Raw genomic sequence first — 16703 nt, 5'->3', positions numbered from 1 at the left:
CTTTGTAAGGAACTTATTTAAATATCTGGTACCAATGGTGTCATTAATTGAGACACAGGCAGTGTAGAGAACAGGGACTCTGTGGTTAGAAAAAAGAGATCCAGATTCAAGCACTGGCTTTATTATCTGACTACTCAGAGTCTCCCTCTGTCATTCCTCATTTATAAACAGGGGTGATACCTTCTGTCCTACCTCACAAAATTACTAAGATCAAGAGATCCAATGAACGGGAAACGCTTTGAGAACAGGAACTATGACTGTCAATAGTTATTCAAGGATAGCAGGTTTGGCTGTCTGCCCACAGACGGGACAAAGTAACCTGACCATGGAAGCCCTAACTGCAGGACCTCCTGGACTTGAGTCTGAATATTACATGTAGTAGAGAAAGCACTGTTGTCTACTCCAGGGACTTGGGCTGGTGGGGGCGGGGGGCGGGCCAGGAGGAATCTCCCTGAATTCAGGCTTCCCTGCGAGGACTTCCCTGTTTATCCTTCCGTTTTGAAGATCAAAAGACACAGGTAGCTTATGCAGCAGGAACCCTAAGCCCCTAACCTGTGGAGAGACACAGTGTGCATCAATTACAGGTTTTGGAGTCTGACCCAAGTGTGTTCTAGCCGAGTTGCTGAATAGTAACGTGACATTGACAAACACTCTCATCCTTAAAGGAAAGACGAGAGTCTTCCATATGGAATTACTGAGGAGTGAATGAGAACATACATAAAGATACTCAAGATAGTGCCTGGCATATGGTAAGCACTCAACAAATGTTAGCTAATATTTCTGATATTTTTCTGAGTTTTTCCAGTCACTGGGCCAATTCACCATTTCCAGGTCTTTCCACTAGGGGGCAGATAGGCATACAGAGAAGTAGTAAAAGATTAATTTTGATATTTGTCCTAGGCCCCAAGACTCTACAATGAAAGAGGTCACCGTTGCTGTCTAAAAGACGATTTGAGGACCAGGGATCTTTGGTCATTTCAACCACTCTATCCAGAAATATTTATCAAGCCACCCTATCTATATACCTGACTGTGAGCTGCAGAAATAGAAGAGGCTTGGGGTTAATAAAGAAAAAAATGTTCAAAAACATAGTTTTCTGGGGAACTGGGAGAAGATGGGTCACAGGAAAACAAATTCTGCAAGTACAAAGTTCCAAAATGGCTGAGGTCTCTCAAAGCAAGTGACATTATGGAGTAACAATCTAGAAAAGTTCTAGGAGGGCATCCACCTAACCACAACTGTGGTCTTCTACCAAGCGCAGGACCCACCCAAAGGCAAGATGTCCTTTAATCCAGCCTGCACTATGGCAAATTATACTTCTAGGTTGGAAAATGCATCACATCCTCCTATACATGTAAAAGAGGAAGGGGAGAAGAGAAAATTTTGGCATTTGAAAGGACCAATCCTGTGATCATCTCCCCTGCCTTGAGCTGATTCTTACAATATAAAGTACATTAAGCTATAAATATCTATACCCCATTCCCACCCCACCAGATACCGAGTTCTGTATTTTGAGCAACTTATAAGACCCTCCTTAGGATGGGAGCAGGGAAAAGCTGAATAGCAGTCACAAAACTGGTTTTAAGGTCTCTATAGCTGATAGGCCCGGCCTCTGCGCAGCTCCTTGGCTGCTGGTTTCCAAAGGAGACAGCTTCTGCTCCATCTCACCTTAAGGTAAATGCTTAATGCTAACAGCTGTAAGTCACACAGCAGGATTTTCTTCTTCTTCTTCTCTTTTTTTTCCTCCAAATTTTTGGCCACACCGTGTGGCATGCGGGATCTCAGTTCTCCGACCAGGGATGGAACCCACACCCTCTGCAGTGGAAGCGTGGAGTCTTAACCACTGGACCACCAGGGAAGTCCCAGGATTCTTCTTTTTTTTTTTTTCTTATACATTTTGGGAGAGGAAATAAGTAAGTAAGTGAGCTTAAAAACACCACTGGGTTTTCTCCTCTGCAAAACTTTAGGTGTGGTTAAGGAAAGCAACAAGAGAATCAAAGGGATTTAAATACACTGTCCCCCAAACAGACAGGTAAGCCTGAAACTAGGGAAAAAAGGATACTTCAACTCTTGAATAGAGATTTGGGACAGTGGTTGGCAGAGGCTACTTGGGGTCTGCTTTGAGAAGCAGGGGGTGAAGGTCCAAAGTCAGCAACTAAGATAAAGCTGCCAATTTGCCTTTCCTTCCAAATAGTTCAGCCTTTGATAGGACATCTCTGGGTGAAGCTGTCAGTGTGTGTTAAGGAACCTAGAAGACAGACAGTGAGCGGCTTGTTGTCATCTGACTGCATGCTTCCAAGTGCACTCCCTCCCTGGCTGTGCGCCTGCAAGCCTGGAACCAGTTACAATGCAGTGAGCATGCAGATCTGGGCGGCCAGGGAGCCCAGACAACTTCCTCACCCAATTATCATTTAGTAAGAGAAAGGCTGGGACAGCAGAGCTTGCCTATTGTGTCAAGCAGCTGCAGAAGGAAGAATGTCACCTTCAATTCAGTCATTACGCAAGCTGGATTCACTGGCCAAATTCTAGAACTAGCCGTGCTCTGAGTCTTACTCTCCCCTCAAAGAAAGGAAGTCAAGAGGCTAGACCATTTTCAACTTCTGAAGATGATCTCATAGAGCAGGGAGCAGCAAACTACAGCCTGCAAGCCAAAACTCAGCTGCTGTGCTTTTGTAGAAAGTTTTACTGGAGCACAGCCACAGTCATTTGTTCATATACTGTCTACGGTTGCCTATGCCCTCCAACAGCAGAGGTGAGTCCATGCGACAGAGACAATATGGTATGGTCCACAAAGCCCAAAATATTTGCTATTTGACTCTTTACAGAAAAAGTCTGCCTACCTCTGTCACAAAGGATTCAGGTAAGGTGCTGAAACTCCTTTTCTATTAAAGGGTAAGCCTAGCTGCCTCACTGATTTTTTGTTTTTGCTCTGAAAGGAAAGTCTATTCCAAATTTAGGGCCATTTTTTACACTTAAAGATGCTGTACATGGTAATAAGCCAGGAACAGAATCTTTTCCTTGCACATCACATAGTACAGGGATAGGAGGTAGGAATCTGGGAAAATATGAAATATAAAGTCCCAATTCCAGCCAACATAAGACAGGAATATAACAGTTCTCAAAAACTCCATCTTGTGGGAAGTATATTAACAGGAACACGCCCAGAGAGACTGAGAAACCTAGCTCCCTATCCCTTCTGGAGGCAAAAGCTTCTTTACTTGCTGTGAACTGAGGGCAACGGCTCAGAAGGCAGACAGCAAAGCCAAAGGGAACTGTCTATTTCCATGGCAGAGAGTGCTCGGAGAGCTCAAAACAACAGAACAGTGGAAGGAGCTTGTTTCAGAGATACGGTAAGTAATCTGGACTGTGAGTTTTCATTCAATTCCTCATGGGGGTTCAAACTGAAACACTTCTTTGAAGGGTGATATATATACATCCTGTAAAACTCCTCACAGCTTCATTGCCCAACAGATAGCTATCAGCAACAATTAAAACTGAGATGATACAGGCTGGGAAATTCTAGTATTTAAGAGGATCTCTCTGATCAGAGAAGTGTCTCACACTGCAGGCAAGTTTTACAGCTGCCTTCTTGCTGTCTGTGCTGAAGAATAGCTTGGAGGTACCAAAGTTCACAGTCAGTGTATCCCAAATGTGCCTCTGGGATAGCCCAAAGGTAGGGAAAAAAATAAAGGATCACATCCTTCCCGGGGATCCAGATTACTTACATTTCTGAAGTCCAGTGTTCATCTGCGTGTGAGAAAGAAGCTGAAAGGACAGGTCACCTGGCCCTGGCAGACAGGCTAGCATGGCAGACCGGCATCAACACAGCATGAGGCCGTCACTCACACTGCAATGACAAAAAAACAAGGTCATGGGACACAAGGCGACTCACTCAAGGAAGATACCAGGGACATCGGATATGAGCAGCAGAGGCCCAAGGTTAGATAGATAAGCAATTTAATTAGTCACATGTTGGTTGAAAATATATCTGTGTCTTTATCTGTAGCAACAATTTGCTCTCAACTATTACTATGGCTCAAATATTTCAGTCAACACAGATGCTTGGGTGGGGAAAATAAAAACTGGAAAATATCTATCCACACACACAACTGAAGGTCTTTATGCTCACAAGCTATAGATGCACTCGTCTGGCATTTGCTTTTCCTGTAGAATGCCTCTCCTTACTGCTTTTGGATAAGTCCATGTGGCTGCCAGAGAGACGGCACACTGGCTTCCACCTGGGCAGGGTGGGCTAGGCCACAGTCTGACTGAGGTGAAGGAAAAGATGATTTCTCCCTGAAAAAAGAACAACGTTCCTGAAGAAAGCTTGCCCTCACAGGGCCTGGCTCACTCTATTCACAGCCTGGCTGGGGACGGAGGCTGTCAGACATTTCAACAGACAGTGCGGTATATGAATGACAAAGGTACCCAAAATCCAACTTGTGATCCCAGTAACCTGAACTTAACATTTTTTTTGGCCACGCCGCATGGCTTGCAGGATTTTAGTTCCCCAACCAGGGACTGAACCCGGGCCCTTGGCAGTGAGAGGGCAGAGTCCAACTACTGGACTGCCAGAGAATTCCCTTGAACTTACTTTTAAAAAGAAGGAACAAAGCATCTTAGGAGACAAAATTAACTACTATCAAAACAAATTCTGTTTGTAAGTTTCTGGAGATTCACCTTTCTATTGCCTTTCACACAATTAGACCTCCAGAACCCAAAGAAAGAAAAAACCTGCTTTGCTCCCAGGGTAAATCAAGGCGGTGGTAGGTGCCGGCAGCCCTCTCTGGGCAGGCCATCCTGACACTGTATCAAGATGGCATGGTTTCAGAACTTCCCTAGTGGTCCAGTGGTTAAGAATCCGCCTTTCACGAATTCCCTGGTGGCGCAGTGGTTAAGAATCCACCTGCCAATGCAGGGGACACGAGTTCGATCCCTGGTCCGGGAAGATCCCACATGCCACAGGGCAACTAAGCCTGCGTGCCACAACTACTGAGCCCGTGCTATGCGCCACAAGGAAGAGTCCGCATGCCACAATGAAAGATCCCACCTTTCGCAACAAAGATCCTACATGACACAACTAAGACCCAATACAGCCAAAACAACAACAACAACAAAAGATGGCATGGTTTCATCAGTGAAGTCTTCCAACAAGACATACACAGCCCAAGCAAGCAGACATTGATGTAGCCTTCTGTAGGGAACGAAGCCTTGTCAACAGCGCAAGCTCCCTATGTATCAAGGACCAAGCTTTTCTCAAACAGCTATAATGAACTAAAACACATTAAATTCCTTTCCCATACTGCAAACCCCAGAAACCAAGGTGGCATATTAAGGCTTTAGATCACAACAAAAGAGGAATGGGGGACAAGTTCGAATGTTAAACGAAGACCACAAAACCTCTTTCTTTCCCTTAGAGGGCCCTCTCAGGTATGTGAAACTACCTTGTCACGATGAGTATCAAAGAGCTCCAGCTTGCAAGGCCAGGTAGCTGAAAAGATACTTTGTAAAAGAGGCTGCTCAAACTGTGTCTAAGATAGCAACTGCAGCAAGAACTGAAGAGTGAATGCCTCAATGAGAAGGGAGCTGCCCCAGAGTTCTGGCACAGATTCAGGCTTTTCAGGTCTCTGGTGGGTGGGATGACATAAAGAACACTGTGCCAACTGCAGTGCCTCAGGAAATAAAAAGTCTTCTGCTGGGCTCAAATGACCGAGGTACTGCTTACAACCCTTCCCCTGTGAATGCTGATCTCTATTTAATAACCTCTCCCCTATGGTCCTAATATAGCTGAGGGCAAACTCCAAGGAAAGGAAGAGGATTAACAAACACTGGAGCCTAATGTTGTGAAATGGGCTGTGTGAGGGGCTTTAGTGATGTTTTCTTAATTACCTCTCCCAGCCTCTCTTGGAGGTCGGCAATAATTCCACTTGTCATCTCAGCATCTCTAGCCTGGGTTACTACAAAAGCTTTCCAAATGGTCTCTCTGTTCCACCCTTGTCCCTATCACCCAATCTATTCCCCACACAGCAGCCAGAGTCATTTATTTTTTTAATTGGAAAGCATATCAGCTCAAAAATCTCCAATGACTTCCCATCTCACTTAGAAAAAAATACAGAATCGTAGCGTGGCCCACACGGCCTTCCGTGATCTGTTACTAGTACCTCTCTGACCTCATCTTCTAACCTCCCCTGCCCCTCTTGCTGACTCTACTTCCAGCCACAGTGGTCTCTGTGGAGCTCTTCCAGCAAGCCAAGCACACTCCCACCTCCAGGCCTTGTACTTCACCTGGAAAGCTGAGATACTGTGATGATGGAGGTACGAAAAACACATCCATTCAGCTGTCTTGCAGATACACTCTCTCCCTGCACTTTTTGGAAGGAACCAATCTATGAATGATCACTGTAATCTCTGATATACCTAGTAAATCCTGATGCCTGCAACCGAGGAGAGACGAGTGGGGGCTGTGGATCCTAAGAGTTGACCATAACATACTGCCCTTCAAGCCACAACTCTGAATTTCAACAGGAAGGACAGGAGAGAATTAAGCCAGCTAAACTGTGGCAAAAGGCATTAATGGATTTACTGACAACACACAAAGGAACAAAAATAAGAGATGAATTCTGTAAAGACTCCAGGAAGTCAGTTTTTAGTTTGGGCAGGAAGGAGGAAATGAGCAAGAAAGACACCAGAGCTTGGGACCCTCTATGATTATGTCCCCAACCAGCACCACCCAGCAAGTCTAGAAGACTCTTGAGCTCTTACTGGCATTATCTGGGCTGCTAAGAGGACAGCCCCTGGTTTGCAACCCTTTCTTTAAGAGTTCAGGGATCTGCCATCCTTTCCAAAAGACTGCCTCTTGTACTAAGGCCCCTTGAGCAGTTTTACTGAAGTCAAGAATCAGGTTCTGCCAGGGCAGGGAAGGCAGAGAATGTGGCAAGGTCATGAAGGTTGTGATGAGACAGGAAGGAAGCAACTTCCTTCCACAACCCATTCTAGAAAGCAGGGATGCATAGTATAAAGCACTCCTCTGGAGGCTTGACAGCTGAGCGCAAGCCTTTTACTTAAAAACTTCAAACCACCCACACATTTTGATTACCATATGGCTTTTTCTTAAACATAAATTCCAATATAATTTACAGCTGATATTTCCAGAAGCACAATTAGACCCAGAAATTAACATTAGCTCTACATTCTCTGAAAGGGCCTCAAAATTCAAGTTCTGAACAGAATCAAACAGTAACCTGGTGCTCAGGCCAAATGAGCTGCAGACATCACAGAGAAAGGAAAATGAGCTCCTTGGCAGAGCCCCTCTGTGAGTTCTCAGCCAGCTTTCCTACCACCAGCTGGTCTGCTCCCTAAGCAGGGGGAAGAGAGTATTACAGTGAGCACAGAACTAAGGTGTTCAGACTCTCCTGGGACATCTGCACAAGCGCTAGCTTTTCCCAGACTATCTCTAATTAAGGAACAAAACCCTGTCCCCACTGTGAAAAGTCAAAAGGACTTCATCTGTGCCCCCCGCCGCCCCCACCCCACTGAGACTGACAGAGGTTTTATTAGAGTTGTGATGTCACACTCTCTGCTTTCCTGGGTGGAATCTGATAAAGGACCATCTCCGCCTTAGGACAGGTTTGTGCCGGTAGGAAAAACCTCAGCTGTTTGTACTGTTTGTCTCTGTTTATGCTTATGACCACTGAAGGGTAGAAAAGGAGGAAAAGGAAGACTCCTCTCCATATGTTTCTTTTAGTGAGAAAAGGAGGGTAGAGAAAATAAAATGCTAGCAAAGGAATTTTTACTTGGGGGTCGGGGTGAAGCGGTCTAGACTAATCATTTCCCAGCAGAGTGCCCCCCCCCCAAAACCTAGTGCCTTCCAGTGCCCTTCTTCACCAAGTCTCTCTCCTGTTTTCCTTTTCTTTCCCTGCCTTCAACCCCACCTTCAAAAAGAGCCCCCCCCCCCCCAAAAAAAGGACTGACTAGCCCAATTTCTGATTCATGCTGTGGTTCAAAATTTTAAATCTGCCATTTATGGACTTTAATTAAAAACTGAAAGTGAGAGCAGTACCATCTCTGCAATCCCAAGTTAAAAAAGAAAATGTTATGCCCCATGTTATTTGACTCCACTTCATAAAATATACCCAATAGTGAAAACTGAGTACATTCATCTGAAGAGAATATGATTAACACTGAGAAACTGCATTGATAAAGAGAGTCTTCACTACCTCTGATTAATAAGGCTTCTCATCCATGAGGTAAAGGCTTATCTAAAAAGACTACTTTTCAATAGTGGGGGTAGAAGTTTTATCCTACTGCTTCCCATTTCTTTACTCCTGGGGTCCAATAAATTAGGTTAAAACCTAAGGGAAATACTGCTCTGGGGAAAATAAACAGGGACAAAGATGGCAAAAATTACATGTTTATCAAATCAGCCTCTGCAGAATCAATCATCTTTATGGTCTGTGTCAATGAAATAATCTATTCAACAGACAATTTTGTCAGTCTGGGTTAACTGTGAACTTCCAGCTACCTTCTACTTTTCACTATTTATGCAACCTGAATAAGGTTCAGTCATTGCATCTTTCTTCTCTAACCCAACCGGGGACTTGAAGTCCCTTGTTAATTGTGACCTCACAACTCTAGGCTGGGAGAAAGAGCAGGAGAGAAAGATGGATATTCACTCTAGACTAACTTTGTTGAAAGCCCAGAACTATCCCTGCCACAAACCATCTCCACATAGCTGAACACAGGAGGCTTAAGAGGTTTGAAAACATTATTTCTAACTACCCTTTAGGCCTATCACAACAGGTCCTGTTCCTATGCTGTTTCCCACCGCCACCCTGGTCCCTTAAAGGTGCTTTCTCTAGCATGAATCCTCTTTCCTAGATCCTCTTATTATTTATTTCATCTATGACCCAGTGCTTTCTCCTGAATTTATTATCCAGGTCCCAGGAAAGTATTTTCCCTGGACATTCTAACCCTTCAACTCGAGCATGAGCTTCCAAAGACTGTCTTTTATTTATCCTTCCAAGTTATAGGGTCAGGAACAAGATTATTCATGTAACAGATGTTTAGTAAATACTACTGGCTCACATTCCAGAAGAATAGCACATACTTTAATCCCCAGCTCTGGAATTTATCTGAATTTAGGTACTTAAAACACATGGATTATACAAGTGCCAAAAAGTGTCCATGCCAGTGTGTGCACAGGTGCCTTTACTCTGAGAGTGAGAGAGCAGAGGAGACAAAAACTGCTTCAGTACTTCAAAAAAAAAAAAAAAAGCCCAGGTATTACTTTTGCATTGTATTGAAAAGTATTCTTTGTCTTTTGCTCTTTAATCTCCATTAAGTAGAAATCAGTGTTCCTAAAACGGTGAAATGTAGGCTGTGTTCGTTGCAAGCCACTAAATCAGAATTTGCAGGGCTTCCTAGGTGGCACAGTGGTTAAGAATCCGCCTGCCAATGCAGGGGACACAGGTTCGATCCCTGCTCCAGGAAGATCCCACATGCCATGGAGCAACTAAGCCCGTGTGCCAAACAAACAAACAAACAAAAAAATAATTTGCAATTTTTCATTATCGTATGTAATAGCCTTCAGTTTCCTATCAAGGCTTTATCACTATGACTGAAGTTGAACCATTTTAGAAAGGTAGACTGGCCTTTGTATTTAACCACATTCATAATCACAAGCAGACCCGTCAGATTGGGTAGAATTTTACTTATAAGTACCTGGGACTGTGCCCAGCAAGACAATGAGAATAATAAGAAACCAGAAGAAACCGCTTCCTTGAGATAATACACAAATACTGGATTTTTACCTTTTACAGTTTCCTGTAGAAACCTGTATCAAATCAGAAAGTTTCTGATTATTACTCAGATGAAATATAATTTAACAAATAACCTATAATTATGTGGCAATTTTTAATCTTCAAAGCCCTGCATCCCACGACTCCATGAAAAGCTGCCAGAGAAGCAAAGATCTCACACCCAGATGGGGAAACTGAGGCACCAGAGCCAAACCATATTAAAAAAAAAAAAAAAAAGGAAATCTGTAGGAAAGATATCAAAGTTGTATGCAATTTTAAGACTCAGGGTGTCTAAAAAGTCCTTTAATAGGCCTTGACTGAGCCCCAAACAAGCCAGACCATAGACAGGTATTCATCCTGATAAAAATGAAAAAAGAAGTTTCGCAGCATAGCTTCTGTAATCTTATAGAAATTACAGCCACAACATGGAAGAATTTTAAGAATTTAGCACGCTGTTAAAAAAAAACTTTGGCAAGCATGTGTTTAAAGAACAGCTAAACAAGTTGCTTACTCATGCCCTTTCTCCTTCCCTCAAACGCACACAGGCCACGTTCTCTAGTGACTCCCTTGCCTCAGAATCCCCTCACCAGAGCTGGCCCTCTAACTCAGTCTAGAGTCTGGCTTTTAAGTTTGAAGAAATTTAAGAGACTTAAGGTCATTTAGAAAGCCTGCTCCATTTTTTTTTAAATTTTCTTTTACTGAAGTTGATTTACAACATTGTGTTAATTTCTGCTGTACAGCAAAGTGATTCAGTTATACATATATATATTCTTTTTCATATTTAGTAGGACCTTGTTGTGTATCCATTCTCTATATATAATAATAGTTTGCATCTGCTAATCCCAAACTCCCAATTCATCTCTCCCCCACACCCCTCCTTGGCAACCACAAGTCTCTTCTCTATGTCTGAGTCTGTTTCTGTTTCGTAGATAAGTTCATTTGTGTCATATTTTAGATTACACATATAAGTGATATCATATGGTATTTGTCTTTCTTTTTTGTCTTTTCTTTTCCCGTTTTTTGGCCGCACTGCATGGCTTGTGGGATCTCGGTTCCCTGACCAGGGATCGATCCTGGGCCAAGGCAATGAAAGCCCAGGATCCTAACCACTAGGCAACCAGGGAACTCCCCTTGTCTTTCTCTTTCTGACTTACTTCACTTAGCATGATAATCTCTAGCTCTATCCATGTTGCTGCAAATGGCATTATTTCATTCTTTTTTATAAGCCTGCTCCATTTTGAGTACATAACTATTGATACAAGGTATTATTCTAAAACAACTCTAGATGAGAGTGTCTGGGTCTGCGTGTGCTTGCGTTTCCTCACCCTGGTGCTGAGGTATCTTCCTTTTCTGGGTCTAAAGTGCCTCATCCAAAGTTCACTGCTGGGTCTAGAGATTTCAAGAGACATTTATAAACTCATATTTTTGCTATGTAATGAGTAACGCTGATTTATACTGCCTAAGAGCGTAGTTTGTCAAAACTGCAGAGAATGGTTTTAATAAAATTTTGAACAGGTGTTGAAGAGTTATGAATGGAAGCAGTGAAAGGAGACAGGATCCACAGCAACATCTGAATGCATGTGAGTGGAGTGAAGACACGACTCCCACTGAGTTGCTGGAGAAATATAAGCAACTACTAAACACATAAGGAAATAGTGCAACTATCTAATAATTAAAGAAATGTAAATTAAATAGAATGACATTTTATTTTTTGCTTAAAAATTGACAAACATGTTTGAAAAAAATCTAAAACACACTGAGTCAAGGATAAGTGAAGAGTCAGTAAAGTGAGATGTTAAATCGACACATTCTTTCTAGAAATAAATATGAACAGTTTCTAATTTTATTTTTAAACATCCTTTTTTTTTTTTTTTTTTTTTTTGATGTGGACCATTTTTAAAGTCTTTACTGAATTTGTTACAATACTGCTTCTGTTTCATGTTTTGGTTTTTTTGGCCATGAGGCAAACTAGATCCCCCACCAGGGGTTGAACCTGCACTCCCTGCACTGGAAGGAGAAGTCTTTAACCACTCCACCACCAGGAAAGGCCCTGGACAGTTTTTTAAATATTCATACTCTTTGATACAGCAATTACATTTCCAAAATCTAACAGAAGGAAATAATCAGAGATGTAAACAAAGATTTATATACAACTCTCTTCACTGTAGCATGGTTCATAATTGTGTAAAAACCCCAACAATCTAAATGCCCAAAGGCAAGGAAATCATTGCATAAATTATGGGATATTCATCTAATAAAATTAGTATGAGCCTCCCAAATTAAAAATATATATACTGTTAAAGAATATCTGACAAAAAATGCTTATAATATAAATGCTGGGTTAAAAAGTATATATATATATGGTATAATAACTTCATAAAGTTTAATATATATATGTAGTCATTTGTATTTGACCATTAAATGCATTACAGCACTTTGTGGAGATAAATTCTCATTCCTGGACTATCTAGTTTAGGATAACATTCTACTTAGCTTTCATTTCTTGAATATAAAACCAACAGAGCCAAGGAAGTAACTTAGGGAAAAACTGGGTGCAAGGGCAGTCATTTTCTGATAAGTTTTCAAAAGGGGAAAAATTCACATATAGCTAAGTGTCAAGTGCAGCTCAAATCACCTGAAGAAACCTGGGTTAACAAGAGGTACAACATCAAAGTGGTAAGGAGACAAGACTGAGTTTGAATCTCAGCTCTGCTACTTAGCAGCTGTGTGACCTTGGGAAAGAAACAACTTCATCTGTAAAATGTACCTACTTCATGGGATCGTTGTAAGGATTAAATGAGTTTAATACACTCAAGTGCTTAGGACACTGGTGCCTGAACATTATTCAAATACTGGCTCTTATCACTTTCCTAATCTATCAAAATCCAGGTCACTTTTTATTTTCCCAACAGAACTAAACCACCACCTTACATTTTATAGTTCTTTATACTCTGAAACATGTCTGCATACATTATTTCACTTGAAATTTAAAACAATCTTTTAATCTTGATGGAATAAGTATCATTCCCTTTCCATAGATTAGGAAACCCAGGTTTAGAAAGATTAGGTAACTTGTCCAGTGATATGCAGCTGGGACAGCAGACCTCATATTAGAGTCTCTATAGTCTTAACTCCTAGACATGTGACTCATTCCATTAGACAAGTATTTTTTAATCTGCAGGCTGTGACGAGCTATTAAAAAAAAAAAGTCACAAAGTAACAGTACGAATGCTTACTGTTTCATGATTCTGTTTCCAGCGGTTTAAATTATGTGTGCATTTACTGGAATGTAGTTTTATTGTGGGCACAGATGAAGATGCCTGAAAAACACTCCACTATACCACAGCTACCTCTCAAGTCACTATCATAGCCTTCTTCCTACACTACTATATACAACAAAAACATACAGTCCTAAGCCATGGGTTTTTTTTTTAAGTATAAATGTAATTATTGACTTTCCTATGGATTTGGGGAACTATCTGTCCCAGATCAGCACTCCGCTCTGTAACTCTATAATACTTCAGCTAGCCTAACACTTTGGAATCAGCTTTTAGTGAAAATTCCTTTCAAAAAAAAAGGAGGGGGCAGCGACTATAACTAAGGTAAGAATGCATTGGGAAACTGACTACATAAAAGCAAAAGAAAGCTTTAGGTTCTAGTGGTCAGACTTTTTTTCCCAAGGGAAAGCTCTATCATTCACACTGAGGAAACTGTACCAGAGAATACAAAAAATGATCAAACAACAGTTATCTCGCATTCTCAAACAATTCTCGTACAAAAAACTCTTCCCCTCCTATTCTCATGCTCTTTCCTGAACATAAGTAAACCCTGACTAACTCTGAACGTACTTACAACTAGTACACTTTTCTAAGTCAGTTTCCATTTTGGACACTCATATTATAATGGAAGCTGGGCATCACAGAGCCCACCAAGGTCTCTGACAGGAAGCATCCCTCTGCTCCTTAAGGTGTTCTAAGTTTGGGGGTGAAAAGGAGCTCAAGCTTTTCCATGGCTATGCATCTACTATATCCACCAAATATTCATTTGGTCCGTTACCTTCCTAGGACTAGTTCTCTGTACACAATGCCTTGAGCTTATTAGGTGCCTTAGATTTCTAGTGAAGACTTTCAGTAAGGCTAGTAAATTCAATGCAGGTAGGGACTGAAGTTATGCTTACAGTAATTAGCATTATTAGGGTTAGTTTGACAACAGGCAGTCATTTTAAGGTAACAGGACAAGGCGTGATTGATATACTAATACGTTCTGTTCATTTAGGCCCTTCCTTCTGCCCCAGCCTGAGGAGAGCACCATGAGGAATTCTGATGCATAACAACTTTGGGGGAGGGTTTCTATAGCCTTAGTGAAAACCGAAAGATCCTACCTTGCCATCTCACTGAGACTCACTATCACTTGAAACTTTATGGCTCACACTCCACATATCCAAGGAATTACCAGGCTTCTGAAGCTAAAGGTGGCTCTGAAAGCAGGAGAGGCTGCTAAACCTCAAAAGGACCCAGGAACTGGAAGCTTACTGCGGAAGAGGAGCAACCCCTCCTCCCATACCCTGCAAACCACCACAACTGGCTAATGAAATTCAGAATACTGGCTATTTCCACAGGAAGAAGAGAGAACAGAGAGACAGTCCCTGTCCCTGCTGGAAGAATACTTTTATAGCTAGAGTAAACACCCACAGAAACAAGATTTTGAATTTAGCTTTAGGAGGCTTTCTCATTTCAGGAAATGCCTTGGGAAACAAAACAAAAACTAACAAAGTAGTTCTTTAAATTTTTCAAGGACTCAAAGTACTACAACTCACTCACAGATCAACCCATAAGCAGAATGGCCCTAAGAAATTCCATAATCATTCAGCATTGTTATTTGTCAGTGTATGACTGGTTCTAACTGGTCAAATATGTGTCATATCAAATATTAAGTCCCACCTAAATAAAGCAATTTAACTCAAGATTACTTTAGCATTGCGTGAATCAGGAAAAATTATATAAATACATGTTTTATCTTACAGATGTCCAAGTGACCTGCCTTCCTTTATCTCAAAGATACCTCAAAGAAATGGCTAACACTACACAAATTAACATTTTATACACAGTGGCAGAAAACAAGTTCACAACTCTTCTACTCCTGGTACATGCCTCCTTTACTCAGTATACCTACTCACTGTCCTAATTTCTACTCTGTCAACTTCTCGCCCTGGGGTCTCCCTCACCAACTAAATGTTCTAACTAACTTTCACCCAGTTCCCTCTGTGAGGTCGTTTCAACTGGACTAGAAATAGAAGATACCCAAACAGAGTGCACAGTTAGGAAGGTATCCACAAAGTTGAGGGTGGGGAGCCCTGTTGTGGGGAGCCAGAACCCAAGTGATGTGAGAGCATCCCCAGAGGGGATGGATGCAGTGACTACTTCCCATTCAATAGCAATGAGCCCCAACAGGGTCGGCTCAGATCTTGGTTTCTAAATACTAAATTCTCCACTAACAGGAACAAAAAGGCTCCTTGGAGAAATGGCTGAGGCAGACAAAGTACTAGATGAGTCTGGTACATATTATTTTGCAGGAAAGGAAGTGCTCAAAGAATAATGGTGACATGTCAAAGAACACAGAAGCTACAGGATGCTCAACTGGTGAGGGAAACTCCAGAAAGAGAAGTTTACACAGTAGAAATTAAAGGGAACAGAGAAGGGATACTGACTGAAGGAGGCATATACTAGGAATAGGACATTTAGAAACTTCTGTTTCTTACCACTGTTCCTAAGATGTTAGTTTGGGTTAGTGTCAGCCAATCCTTTGAAATCAAAGGATAGCAAATCACTTGGTCATCTTTAAGGCTAAACATATAGTTACATATTTTTTCCCTGATTTACTGGCAAAATCTGGGATAATTTGAACATCAAAGCAAATAAAGATGACAGACTAAATTTAATAAAATGTAATACACTGAATAAAATAGGAAATCATGAGTCCATACTAATGTAAATAAACTAGTAAACTGACAGACTTAAGAGGAAAAGGATATTTGCATAGTTTCAAATTGTCTCCTCCCCAAACAGTTACTAGTTACAAAGGGAAAAGAGTAACTTTACACTGGAAATGCCTTGCAGGCACCACCTTAATCAAGTGATCAAACATTCCCAGTAGTGGGACAAATAAAAATTCTGCACTTCTTGAAATTATGCAATGAAGAACACAGCATCACTCCCGTGATATTCCTGTTGAAGACATGTAACTTAAATTAAACATGAGGAATCATCAGACAATCCCAAATTGAGGACTTTCTACAAAATAATTGTCAGTACTGTCAAGGTCATGAATGTCAAAGAAGGCCTGAAAAACTGTTCCAGATTAAAGGAGACCAAGAAGATGTAAGAAATAAATGCAAGGTGTGATCCTCAACTGGATGCTTTTTGTAATAAAGAACATTACTGGTACAACTAGCAATATTTGAGGGGGGTCTGAGAATTATATGATGGCGATGTGTCACTGTTAACTTCCTGATTTTGATGGCAGTATTGTGATAATGTTGGAGAATGTTCTTGTTGGTAGAAGGTAAACACTAAAATATTCAGGGATGATGAAGCATCGAGTCAGCAACTTACTCTCAGATGATTCAAGGAAGAAAAATACTCTCTGTACTGTACTTGCAACTTTTCTATAAATTTGAGATTGCTTCCAAATTTTTAATTAAAGTTGTTAAAACAAACAAAGAAACCAAGATAGCGGTGTTGAAATCTGAAAGTGGGGGTGGCGGTGGGGGGTAGATCATAAAGAAGAGTTGAAGAGAGTGGTCTGTTGGAAACCATTCTCATTTTATCTTAACACAGGTGACTTCTCTCTGAATTGGTGAGTGTAGACACTGGGGTTCCTGCCATCTGGAATAGGTTTCCTGTATCT

At 41.4% G+C, this 16703-nt stretch overlaps 1 protein-coding gene across 3 annotated transcripts in view; it reads right to left on the bottom strand.

Annotated features, from left to right (window-relative positions):
• The window catches only part of FAM222B (family with sequence similarity 222 member B), a 62193-nt gene that overhangs the window by 7187 nt on the left and 38303 nt on the right, over positions 1-16703 (bottom strand). For 2 of the 3 annotated variants that reach the window (XM_057715033.1, XM_057715031.1), the window contains exon 2: positions 3726-3847. In XM_057715033.1, coding sequence (XP_057571016.1) covers positions 3726-3807 — 82 coding nt within the window. In that variant the 5' untranslated portion in view covers positions 3808-3847. Of the gene's footprint in view, positions 1-3725; positions 3848-16703 lie in introns of those variants that run through there. The other variant, XM_057715034.1, reaches the window with a different exon arrangement.

The sequence above is a fragment of the Hippopotamus amphibius genome, chromosome 17 (assembly GCF_030028045.1).
Source record: "Hippopotamus amphibius kiboko isolate mHipAmp2 chromosome 17, mHipAmp2.hap2, whole genome shotgun sequence".
Lineage (NCBI taxonomy): Eukaryota > Metazoa > Chordata > Mammalia > Artiodactyla > Hippopotamidae > Hippopotamus > Hippopotamus amphibius.
This window is presented reverse-complemented; position numbering and strand designations above follow the sequence as displayed.